Source organism: Leptopilina boulardi, unplaced genomic scaffold (genome assembly GCF_019393585.1).
Source record: "Leptopilina boulardi isolate dan_hultmark-lab unplaced genomic scaffold, ZJU_Lbou_2.1 LbouV2_172, whole genome shotgun sequence".
NCBI lineage: Eukaryota > Metazoa > Arthropoda > Insecta > Hymenoptera > Figitidae > Leptopilina > Leptopilina boulardi.
In genome coordinates, this window is record NW_026137721.1 from 778,723 (window position 1) to 791,305 (window position 12,583).

Sequence of the window (12,583 nt, forward strand, 5' to 3'; positions counted from 1 at the left end):
TCAAGTGAAAAAAATTATATTTAAATATCGAGTAATTTTATACAGAAACAATAATTTGCATTATTTACAATTATTATGCCTATGCTCAAAACCTATAAAACAAAACAATGAAATTATCAACAAATTAAAACAGTATCGATTTTCGACAAACGAAGATTATTATTTTTTTTTAAACTTGAAATGCTCGTTACTATATTCTTTGGTAATATTTACAAAATATAATTCACATTTAGCTGTAAAAATAAAATTTTCCCAATTAATATATAATTTTCATCACGTCTGTTCTTCATTAATTTTTGGTAATTGTATTTTCTCATGAATTTCGTCTTTCGTAACAGACTTTTCACATAGAGTTTGCATTTCGTCAATTTTCACAATATTTAAATCTTCGTTAGTTTTATTGTTCCATGATTGTTCTTCAGATGTACCGAAAAGCATAAATATAAACCCACTGACAAGAAGAAGAATTGACGAAATTGAGAAAACAATACGCCAACTGTCAACGGTTTGCTGAAAAATTATCATTTAGGAGTTATGTTTTGTGCACAAAAACTTTTGCCTAAAGAAGGTTCTACAATACAGGTGCAAAAGGCAAGTGAAAGTCCAAGACAACCATGATTGCAAGAAAGATAGATAGTCTAGCAATCTCTCTTGCACTTGTAGTTTTTTTTAGACTTGCAATTGCCATCTGCACTTATTGTAGAACCACCTTAAGGCCAGGTACAACTCGTCAAATGTAAACAAACATGAAAATGTACGTAATTATTGACAAATTTGCGACAGCCTTTTTTTAAATAGAAAATAAAAATTGTTCTTTCTCTATGTGAAAATGGAAAATTCATATATAAAACTACAGCCTGACACTGTATATGACTAATAATATGAATAATATTATTTGAGTATATCTGAGGCACGGACGTTGAGAAACTAGGTGGGAAGGGGTAAAAGACCTAGTCTCTGTCCTCTGGTGGGGGTATAATTTTAGAATTTTACCCTTTCCAAGATGTGACCGTCCAATCGCTCAACTCTTTCTCCCACCTAGGTTCATAACGTCCGTGCCTCAGATATAGGGGAATAGTGTCAGGGTTGGACACTTGGCTTTTTTTATATAAGAACACTAGCGCCACCTGTGTGCGTACGTGACGAATTTTCTAGTAGTGTAACCTAACTTTTTGTGGCATTACATTTTTGGAGAATTAAAAGTAGCGTCTCCTGTGACTTCGGTGCAATTGAAGAGACAAAAAAAGTTTTGTTTGACTTGTGAATAAACCTAAAAAATGTGTAAAAAAAGCAAGAATTCGGCAAGGTAAGCTTATTGAATGTATTGTGGGGTACATAATTTAAGAAGAAAAAAAGTGAAAAATCGAATCGCGACACATGTCTGGTTATGGTTAGCACAATTCGAAAATGATGCTTCTAGTTAGGGTTGGACACCCATATTAATTATGAATTTGACACAATTTATAAATTTTATTTTATTGATATTTCAGTGCAAAATTGTGCCAAAGATATTAGACTTTTTTAAACCCATGATGCTTTACAATTTGTAAACAATAAGTAAAGATAAACATGAAAAAATATAAGAATAAAAAACATTACAAATGTTATTTTACGTTTTTACCAATAATGCGTTTCGATTTTCAAAAAGTGTCCAACCCTGACTGAAAAGTCCAACCCTGACTAGATTTTTTTTTTTTAATGTTTATAACTTTTTTAATTTTGGACCAATCAATTTACGGTCCACAGCAAAAGTGTTCCTCTTTTGTAGATCTTTCCACGCATATACCACGATTGACTGAATTTATCTAAACAAAATATTTATAAACAAAAAAACCAAAACAGTGTCCAACCCTGACAATATTCCCCTACTCAAATGGTTTTTTTTCGTAACCTTGAGAAAATTGTTGTTTCAGTGTAATTTTCATTTTATTATTATAATTATTAATATTATTCATATAATTAGTCAAATATGACGAGTTGCACCTGGCCTTAAAGACCTAAGCAGAATGACTCCGGTTAAAGCCAACACAGAATAGAAACGTAACCGTAAACGCAACCGAAATAATGAGTTAGAGAAGGACAAACAATATGTCTATCCTTCTCTAACTCATTCTTCCGGTTGCTTTTGCGATTACGATTCCGGTTACGTTTCTATTTTGCTCAGGCCTTAACCGGACGTTATTTTGCGTAGGCCTTCATGGGGCATTTACACCTTTGGTAAAAAAAATTTTTTATTTTGCATTTTCCGCAATACACAAACCTGATTGGTTGTTCACAATCTGATTGATAATGGACAACCAATCAGATTTTTGCATTCCGGAAAATCAAAGAAAAATTTTTTTTCTACTAAAGTTGTAAATGCTTCATCATTCACAGTTTCGACTTGTAAATTTACATCTCTCATTATAAAGGTGCTTCTACAATAATTTGCAATCTGTGTACTACACTACTTGCTGTGCATTTTTCTACACATGTTTTTCTTGTGTGTGCTTCAGTTGTCGAAAATTAAATTAATTAATTAACTTAGTATAAAATATTAGTATTAATGGAGAGCAAAATGCAATGTTGTAGAAACACCTTCATTTTTCTATTTTCTACACCTTAAGGTGCTTATATACCTCAAATTTCGATCAGATGAACATTATTTCTGGACCGTGAAAATGCGTGAAAAGTCATTTTCACGGCGGGTATTTTTGAATTGTTTTAAACAAAAAATGTTTTTTTAAGAAATATAATATTAAATAATTGTTTTAATATGTAAGAACACTTTAAAATAGTGATAGAAAAATGATTTGATTAAAAAATATAGCAAATTTTGCTTTAAAACGTTTCTGCTACAAGAAAGTGTAAAATGACGATGTTTGTGAAATGGTTTGTACAGTGTACATGTGTATATGTTTCTTTCAGTTATTCGAAACAATTAGTAGAATTTAAATTTATTTGATAAACATTTCAACTTACCGATTTATTTTCAGCACTCATTATTTATTACAAGTTAAAAAGAAACGACATAACATAAACAAAACTCTGAGAGACACTCACAAGGAAGAAGCACTGTACAAACCGTTTCACAAACATCGTCATTTTACACTTTCTTGTAGCAGAAAACGTTTTAAAGCAAAATTTGCTAAATTTTTTAATCAAATCATCTCTCTATCACTATTTTAAAGTGTTCTTACATATTAAAACAATTATTTAATATTATATTTCTTAAAAAAACATTTTTTGTTTAAAACAATTCAAAAATACCTGCCGTGAAAATGACTTTTCACGCATTTTCACGGTCCAGAAATAATGTTCATCTGATCGAAATTTGAGGTATATAAGCACCTTTACGCATATATAAGTATGTATTCGTCAAAACTTTTGAAAAGATGAAATAAAAAGAAATTACAAATTGGTTCAATGAAATTTGGGACAAAAATGAAAATTTCTAATAATAAATGAATTTCGAAATTTTTAAAAAGTGAGACAAAAATGAATCAGTAAGACAGAAGAACTTACATTGTTGGTAGTCAACAATCCAACGAGTAGAGGCGAAAGAAAACCAGAAGACGCAGCAATTAAATTACAAAATCCAAGAATAACACTGGCATAATTTGAGCTGAGATCAACAAAAACTGCTAAAGTTCCCGAAGACACGGCACCATTAACTGCAGTTCCTGCCATCATGAAAATAATCGCCAAATTCGAATGACAACCACTTGAACCAAGTCCTAATGTTAGAATGCCCTGAAAAATTGTGCACATAAACGTTGCCAATTTTCGAACATCCGTCAGACTTAAACGTTTCGTTTTTAAAAGCCAATCGCTCAAAATTCCAAACATATATGAAAAAAGCATTCTCAATACATGTGGAAGTCCAGATAATACACCAGTCTAAAAAGAATCAATAATATATTATTACGCAATGGTAAGGAATCTATTATAATTATCATACATATGACCCTGGCGGATTATATGATGCGAATGCTCCACGACATTGTCGGAGCATTCGTGGAACACGAGGTTGAGATTGAAATTTTGTCTCAAATATATAAAAAATGATGAAATATATAGTTAAATGATTGAAACAACAAGATCTATGCTTTTATGATGATTAATGTTGAATAATTATAAAAAATTAATGTTTTTATTACTATCAATCTATTACAGTTTATTAGTAACATTTGTAGATAAAATCAAAAGAACCGCGCTTTTTAGAAGGTAGGTGGCAGCACTCTTCTTTTTCCTATCCTTAAATTTTTTCAATAATTTTTTATTAAAAGCAAATCTTTCATTCGTTAAACAGAAATATTTGGTATTTCACATTCATATATGGCTGCTCGATCAGCTGGAAGCCTGGAGGAACAACAAATAATTTTACTAAAGTCCATCTACAGTTGGTAACGTTAAAAACTTCAAAAACTTAACCTCAAAATCACTTGTTTGACAGTTCTTCATTGTTTTTTTCGTTTGTTGTCCCTCCAGGCTTCAACGTCATCAGCCACTGACGTCACAAGGTAAAATGCCTAATTAGTCAAAAAATGTATTATTTTATAAGTCTAAATAAATTCTGTGATTTTTTGAATTCTTCGGCATCCCGGCAAGAAGTCTGGTTGCTACACTTAAAACTATTTTGAAAAAATTTTCGAAAAATTCAATTCGCGAGATAATTGTTCGGGAGAACCGCCAAAGAAGTTAGAAAAAAGTTCTGAATCAAAAATGTATAGCGCACATTTAGATTGGTCCAGCGGATGCTGAGCTACACTCAAAAAAAGTGGGAAAAATTTTCGAAAAATTAAATTTGTGAGATAATCATTCGGGAATACCGACAAAAAAATAGTCAAAAAGTTCCGAACTAAAAATGTATGGCGCACTTTTTGATTGGTCCAGCGGATGCTGAGACACACTCAAATTAATTTCGGAAAAAATTTCGAAAAATTAAATTTGCGAGATAACTGCTCCGGAATACCACCCGTAAAATAGGGAAAAAGTTCTGAACAAAAAATGTATGGCGCACTTTTTGATTGGTACAGCGGATGCTGAGACACACTCAAATTAAGTTCGGAAAAAATTTCGAAAAATTAAATTTGCTAGATAATCGTTCCGGAATACCGACAAAAAAATAGTCAAAAAGTTCCGAACTAAAAATGTATGGCTCACTTTTTGATTTGTCCAGTGGATGCTGAGCTACACTCAAATAAATTTATAAAAAATTTCGAAAAATTAAAATTTCTAGATAATTGCTGAGATACACTCAAATTAAGTTCGGAAAAAATTTCGAAAAATTAAATTTGCTAGATAATCGTTCCGGAATACCACTAATGAAATAGTCGAAAAGTTCCGAACAAAAAATGTATGGCGGACTTTTTGATTGGTCCAGCGGATGCTGAGACACTCAAATTAAGTTCGGAAAAAATTTCGAAAAATTAAATTTGCTAGATAATCGTTCCGGAATAGCGCCAATAAAATAGGGAAAAAGTTTCGAACAAAAAATGTATGGTGCACTTTCAGATTGGTCCAGTGGATGCTGAGCTACAGTCAAATAAATTTATGAAAAAATTTCGAAAAATTAAAATTTCTAGATAATTGTTCGGGAATACCGCCAAAGTCTTTAGCAAAAAGTAGCGAACAAAAAATGTATGGCGCACTTTCTGATTGGTCCAGCGGATGATGAGCTACACTAGAAAACAAATTTGGAAAAATTTTTGAAAAATTAAATTTTCGAGATAATCGTTCGGGAATACCGCCAAAATCTTTAGCAAAAAGTTCCGAACAAAAAATGTATGGCGGACTTTTTGATTGGTCCAGCGGATGCTGAGACACACTCAAATTAAGTTCGGAAAAAATTTCGAAAAATTAAATTTGCTAGATAATCGTTCCGGAATAGCGCCAATAAAATAGGGAAAAAGTTTCGAACAAAAAATGTATGGCGCACTTTTAGATTGGTCCAGCGGATGCTGAGCTACACTCACTAAAACTGGGAAAAAATTTTCGAAAAAAAAAATTTGCCAGATAATGATTCGGGAATAATGCCAAAAAATTGAGCAAAAAGTCTCGAACAAAAAATGTATGGCGCACTTCTTGATTGGTCCAGCGGATGCTGAGCTACACTCACTAAAACTGGTAAAAAATTTTCGAAAAAAAAAATTTGCCAGATAATGACTCGGGAATAATGCCAAAAAATTGAGCAAAAAGTCTCGAACAAAAAATGTATGGCGCACTTTTTGATTGGTCCAGCGGATGCTGAGATACACTCAAATTAAGTTCGGAAAAAATTTCGAAAAATTAAATTTGCAAGATAACTTCTCCGGAATACCACTAATAAAATAGTCAAAAAGTTCCGAACAAAAAATGTATGGCGGACTTTTTGATTGGTCCAGCGGATGCTGAGACACACTCAAATTAAGTTCGGAAAAAATTTCGAAAAATTAAATTTGCTAGATAATCGTTCCGGAATAGCGCCAATAAAATAGGGAAAAAGTTTCGAACAAAAAATGTATGGCGCACTTTTAGATTGGTCCAGCGGATGCTGAGCTACACTCACTAAAACTGGGAAAAAATTTTCGAAAAAAAAAATTTGCCAGATAATGACCCGGGAATAATGCCAAAAAATTGAGCAAAAAGTCTCGAACAAAAAATGTATGGCGCACTTTTTGATTGGTCCAGCGGATGCTGAGATACACTCAAATTAAGTTCGGAAAAAATTTCGAAAAATTAAATTTGCTAGATAATCGTTCCGGAATAGCGCCAATAAAATAGGGAAAAAGTTTCGAACAAAAAATGTATGGCGCACTTTTAGATTGGTCCAGCGGATGCTGAGCTACACTCAAAAAAAGTGGGAAAAATTTTCGAAAAATTAAATTTGTGAGATAATCATTCGGGAATACCGACAAAAAAATAGTCAAAAAGTTCCGAACTAAAAATGTATGGCGCACTTTTTGATTGGTCCAGCGGATGCTGAACTATACTCACTAAAACTGGGAAAAAATTTTCGAAAAAAAAAATTTGCCAGATAATGATTCGGGAATAATGCCAAAAAATTGAGCAAAAAGTCTCGAACAAAAAATGTATGGCGCACTTTTTGATTGGTCCAGCGGATGCTGAGCTACACTCAAAAAAAGTGGGAAAAATTTTCGAAAAATTAAATTTGTGAGATAATCATTCGGGAATACCGACAAAAAAATAGTCAAAAAGTTCCGAACTAAAAATGTATGGCGCACTTTTTGATTGGTCCAGCGGATGCTGAGACACACTCAAATTAATTTCGGAAAAAATTTCGAAAAATTAAATTTGCGAGATAACTGCTCCGGAATACCACCCGTAAAATAGGGAAAAAGTCTCGAACAAAAAATGTATGGCGCACTTTTTGATTGGTCCAGCGGATGCTGAGATACACTCAAATTAAGTTCGGAAAAAATTTCGAAAAATTAAATTTGCAAGATAACTTCTCCGGAATACCACTAATAAAATAGTCAAAAAGTTCCGAACAAAAAATGTATGGCGGACTTTTTGATTGGTCCAGCGGATGCTGAGACACACTCAAATTAAGTTCGGAAAAAATTTCGAAAAATTAAATTTGTGAGATAATCATTCGGGAATACCGACAAAAAAATAGTCAAAAAGTTCCGAACTAAAAATGTATGGCGCACTTTTTGATTGGTCCAGCGGATGCTGAACTATACTCACTAAAACTGGGAAAAAATTTTCGAAAAAAAAAATTTGCCAGATAATGACCCGGGAATAATGCCAAAAAATTGAGCAAAAAGTCTCGAACAAAAAATGTATGGCGCACTTTTTGATTGGTCCAGCGGATGCTGAGATACACTCAAAAAAAGTGGGAAAAATTTTCGAAAAATTAAATTTGTGAGATAATCATTCGGGAATACCGACAAAAAAATAGTCAAAAAGTTCCGAACTAAAAATGTATGGCGCACTTTTTGATTGGTCCAGCGGATGCTGAGACACACTCAAATTAATTTCGGAAAAAATTTCGAAAAATTAAATTTGCGAGATAACTGCTCCGGAATACCACCCGTAAAATAGGGAAAAAGTCTCGAACAAAAAATGTATGGCGCACTTTTTGATTGGTCCAGCGGATGCTGAGATACACTCAAATTAAGTTCGGAAAAAATTTCGAAAAATTAAATTTGCAAGATAACTTCTCCGGAATACCACTAATAAAATAGTCAAAAAGTTCCGAACAAAAAATGTATGGCGGACTTTTTGATTGGTCCAGCGGATGCTGAGACACACTCAAATTAAGTTCGGAAAAAATTTCGAAAAATTAAATTTGCTAGATAATCGTTCCGGAATAGCGCCAATAAAATAGGGAAAAAGTTTCGAACAAAAAATGTATGGCGCACTTTTAGATTGGTCCAGCGGATGCTGAGCTACACTCACTAAAACTGGGAAAAAATTTTCGAAAAAAAAAATTTGCCAGATAATGACCCGGGAATAATGCCAAAAAATTGAGCAAAAAGTCTCGAACAAAAAATGTATGGCGCACTTTTTGATTGGTCCAGCGGATGCTGAGATACACTCAAATTAAGTTCGGAAAAAATTTCGAAAAATTAAATTTGCTAGATAATCGTTCCGGAATAGCGCCAATAAAATAGGGAAAAAGTTTCGAACAAAAAATGTATGGCGCACTTTTAGATTGGTCCAGCGGATGCTGAGCTACACTCAAAAAAAGTGGGAAAAATTTTCGAAAAATTAAATTTGTGAGATAATCATTCGGGAATACCGACAAAAAAATAGTCAAAAAGTTCCGAACTAAAAATGTATGGCGCACTTTTTGATTGGTCCAGCGGATGCTGAACTATACTCACTAAAACTGGGAAAAAATTTTCGAAAAAAAAAATTTGCCAGATAATGATTCGGGAATAATGCCAAAAAATTGAGCAAAAAGTCTCGAACAAAAAATGTATGGCGCACTTTTTGATTGGTCCAGCGGATGCTGAGCTACACTCAAAAAAAGTGGGAAAAATTTTCGAAAAATTAAATTTGTGAGATAATCATTCGGGAATACCGACAAAAAAATAGTCAAAAAGTTCCGAACTAAAAATGTATGGCGCACTTTTTGATTGGTCCAGCGGATGCTGATACACACTCAAATTAATTTCGGAAAAAATTTCGAAAAATTAAATTTGCGAGATAACTGCTCCGGAATACCACCCGTAAAATAGGGAAAAAGTTCTGAACAAAAAATGTATGGCGCACTTTTTGATTGGTACAGCGGATGCTGAGACACACTCAAATTAAGTTCGGAAAAAATTTCGAAAAATTAAATTTGCTAGATAATCGTTCCGGAATACCGACAAAAAAATAGTCAAAAAGTTCCGAACTAAAAATGTATGGCTCACTTTTTGATTGGTCCAGCGGATGCTGAGCTACACTCAAAAAAAGTGGGAAAAATTTTCGAAAAATTAAATTTGTGAGATAATCATTCGGGAATACCGACAAAAAAATAGTCAAAAAGTTCCGAACTAAAAATGTATGGCGCACTTTTTGATTGGTACAGCGGATGCTGAGACACACTCAAATTAAGTTCGGAAAAAATTTCGAAAAATTAAATTTGCTAGATAATCGTTCCGGAATACCGACAAAAAAATAGTCAAAAAGTTCCGAACTAAAAATGTATGGCTCACTTTTTGATTGGTCCAGTGGATGCTGAGCTACACTCAAATAAATTTATAAAAAATTTCGAAAAATTAAAATTTCTAGATAATTGCTGAGATACACTCAAATTAAGTTCGGAAAAAATTTCGAAAAATTAAATTTGCTAGATAATCGTTCCGGAATACCACTAATAAAATAGTCAAAAAGTTCCGAACAAAAAATGTATGGCGGACTTTTTGATTAGTCCAGCGGATGCTGAGACACTCAAATTAAGTTCGGAAAAAATTTCGAAAAATTAAATTTGCTAGATAATCGTTCCGGAATAGCGCCAATAAAATAGGGAAAAAGTTTCGAACAAAAAATGTATGGTGCACTTTTAGATTGGTCCAGTGGATGCTGAGCTACAGTCAAATAAATTTATAAAAAAATTTCGAAAAATTAAAATTTCTAGATAATTGTTCGGGAATACCGCCAAAGTCTTTAGCAAAAAGTAGCGAACAAAAAATGTATGGCGCACTTTCTGATTGGTCCAGCGGATGATGAGCTACACTAGAAAACAAATTTGGAAAAATTTTTGAAAAATTAAATTTTTGAGATAATCGTTCGGGAATACCGCCAAAATCTTTAGCAAAAAGTAGCGAACAAAAAATGTATGGCGCACTTTTTGATTGGTCCAGCGGATGCTAAGACACACTCAAATTAAGTTCGGAAAAAATTTCGAAAAATTAAATTTGCTAGATAATCGTTCCGGAATACCACTAATAAAATAGTCAAAAAGTTCCGAACAAAAAATGTATGGCGGACTTTTTGATTGGTCCAGCGGATGCTGAGACACACTCAAATTAAGTTCGGAAAAAATTTCGAAAAATTAAATTTGCTAGATAATCGTTCCGGAATAGCGCCAATAAAATAGGGAAAAAGTTTCGAACAAAAAATGTATGGCGCACTTTTAGATTGGTCCAGCGGATGCTGAGCTACACTCACTAAAACTGGGAAAAAATTTTCGAAAAAAAAAATTTGCCTGATAATGACTCAGGAATAATGTCAAAAAATGGAGCAAAAAGTCTTGAACAAAAAAAGTATGGTGCACTTTTTGATTGGTCCAGCGGATGCTGAGCTATACTCACTAAAACTGGGAAAAAATTTTCGAAAAAAAAAATTTGCCAGATAATGATTCGGGAATAATGCCAAAAAATTGAGCAAAAAGTCTCGAACAAAAAATGTATGGCGCACTTCTTGATTGGTCCAGCGGATGCTGAGCTACACTCACTAAAACTGGTAAAAAATTTTCGAAAAAAAAATTTGCCAGATAATGACTCGGGAATAATGCCAAAAAATTGAGCAAAAAGTCTCGAACAAAAAATGAATAGCGCACTTTCTGATTGGTCCAGCGGATGATGAGCTACACTAGAAAACAAATTTGGAAAAATTTTCGAAAAATTAAATTTTCGAGATAATCGTTCGGGAATACCGCCATAGTCTTTAGCAAAAAGTAGCGAACAAAAAAATGAATGGCGCACTTTTTGATAGGTCCAGCGGATGCTGAGCTACACTCACTAAAACTGGGAAAAAATTTTCGAAAAAAAAAATTTGCCTGATAATGACTCAGGAATAATGCCAAAAAATTGAGCAAAAAGTCTCGAACAAAAAATGTATGGTGCACTTTTTGATTGGTCCAGCGGATGCTGAGCTATACTCACTAAAACTGGGAAAAAATTTTCGAAAAAAAAATTTTGTCAGATAATGACTCGGGAATAATGCCAAAAAATTGAGCAAAAAGTCTCGAACAAAAAATGTATGGCGCACTTTTTGATTGGTCCAGCGGATGCTGAGCTACACTCACTAAAACTGGGAAAAAATTTTCGAAAAAAAAAATTTGCCTGATAATGACTCAGGAATAATGTCAAAAAATTGAGCAAAAAGTCTTGAACAAAAAAAGTATGGTGCACTTTTTGATTGGTCCAGCGGATGCTGAGACACACTCAAATTAAGTTCGGAAAAAATTTGGAAAAATTAAATTTGCTAGATAATCGTTCCGGAATACCACTAATAAAATAGTCAAAAAGTTCCGAACAAAAAATGTATGGCGGACTTTTTGATTGGTCCAGCGGATGCTGAGACACACTCAAATTAAGTTCGGAAAAAATTTCGAAAAATTAAATTTGCTAGATAATCGTTCCGGAATAGCGCCAATAAAATAGGGAAAAAGTTTCGAACAAAAAATGTATGGTGCACTTTTAGATTGGTCCAGTGGATGCTGAGCTACAGTCAAATAAATTTATGAAAAAATTTCGAAAAATTAAAATTTCTAGATAATTGTTCGGGAATACCGCCAAAGTCTTTAGCAAAAAGTAGCGAACAAAAAATGTATGGCGCACTTTCTGATTGGTCCAGCGGATGATGAGCTACACTAGAAAACAAATTTGGAAAAATTTTTGAAAAATTAAATTTTCGAGATAATCGTTCGGGAATACCGCCAAAATCTTTAGCAAAAAGTAGCGAACAAAAAATGTATGGCGCACTTTTTGATAGGTCCAGCGGATGCTGAGCTACACTAGAAAACATATTTGGAAAAATTTTCGAAAAATTAAATTTGCGACATAATCGTTCCGGAATACCGCCAATAAAATAGGGAAAAAGTCTCGAACAAAAAATGTATGGCGCACTTTTTGATTGGTCCAGCGGATGCTGAGACACACTCAAATTAATTTCGGAAAAAATTTCGAAAAATTAAATTTGCGAGATAACTGCTCCGGAATACCACCCGTAAAATAGGGAAAAAGTTCTGAACAAAAAATGTATGGCGCACTTTTTGATTGGTACAGCGGATGCTGAGACACACTCAAATTAAGTTCGGAAAAAATTTCGAAAAATTAAATTTGCTAGATAATCGTTCCGGAATACCGACAAAAAAATAGTCAAAAAGTTCCGAACTAAAAATGTATGGCTCACTTTTTGATTGGTCCAGTGGATGCTGAGC

General features: G+C 33.2%; 1 protein-coding gene across 1 annotated transcript in view; it reads right to left on the reverse strand.

Moving 5' to 3' along the window:
• The window catches only part of LOC127277616 (sialin), a 26,436-nt gene continuing 13,853 nt past the window's right edge, over window positions 1-12,583 (reverse strand). Inside the window, exons 7-8 of the mRNA XM_051298899.1 lie at window positions 3,505-3,879; window positions 1-510 (exon numbers count right to left, since the gene is read on the reverse strand). Coding sequence (XP_051154856.1) covers window positions 274-510; window positions 3,505-3,879 — 612 coding nt within the window. The 3' untranslated portion in view covers window positions 1-273. The remainder of the gene's footprint in view (window positions 511-3,504; window positions 3,880-12,583) is intronic.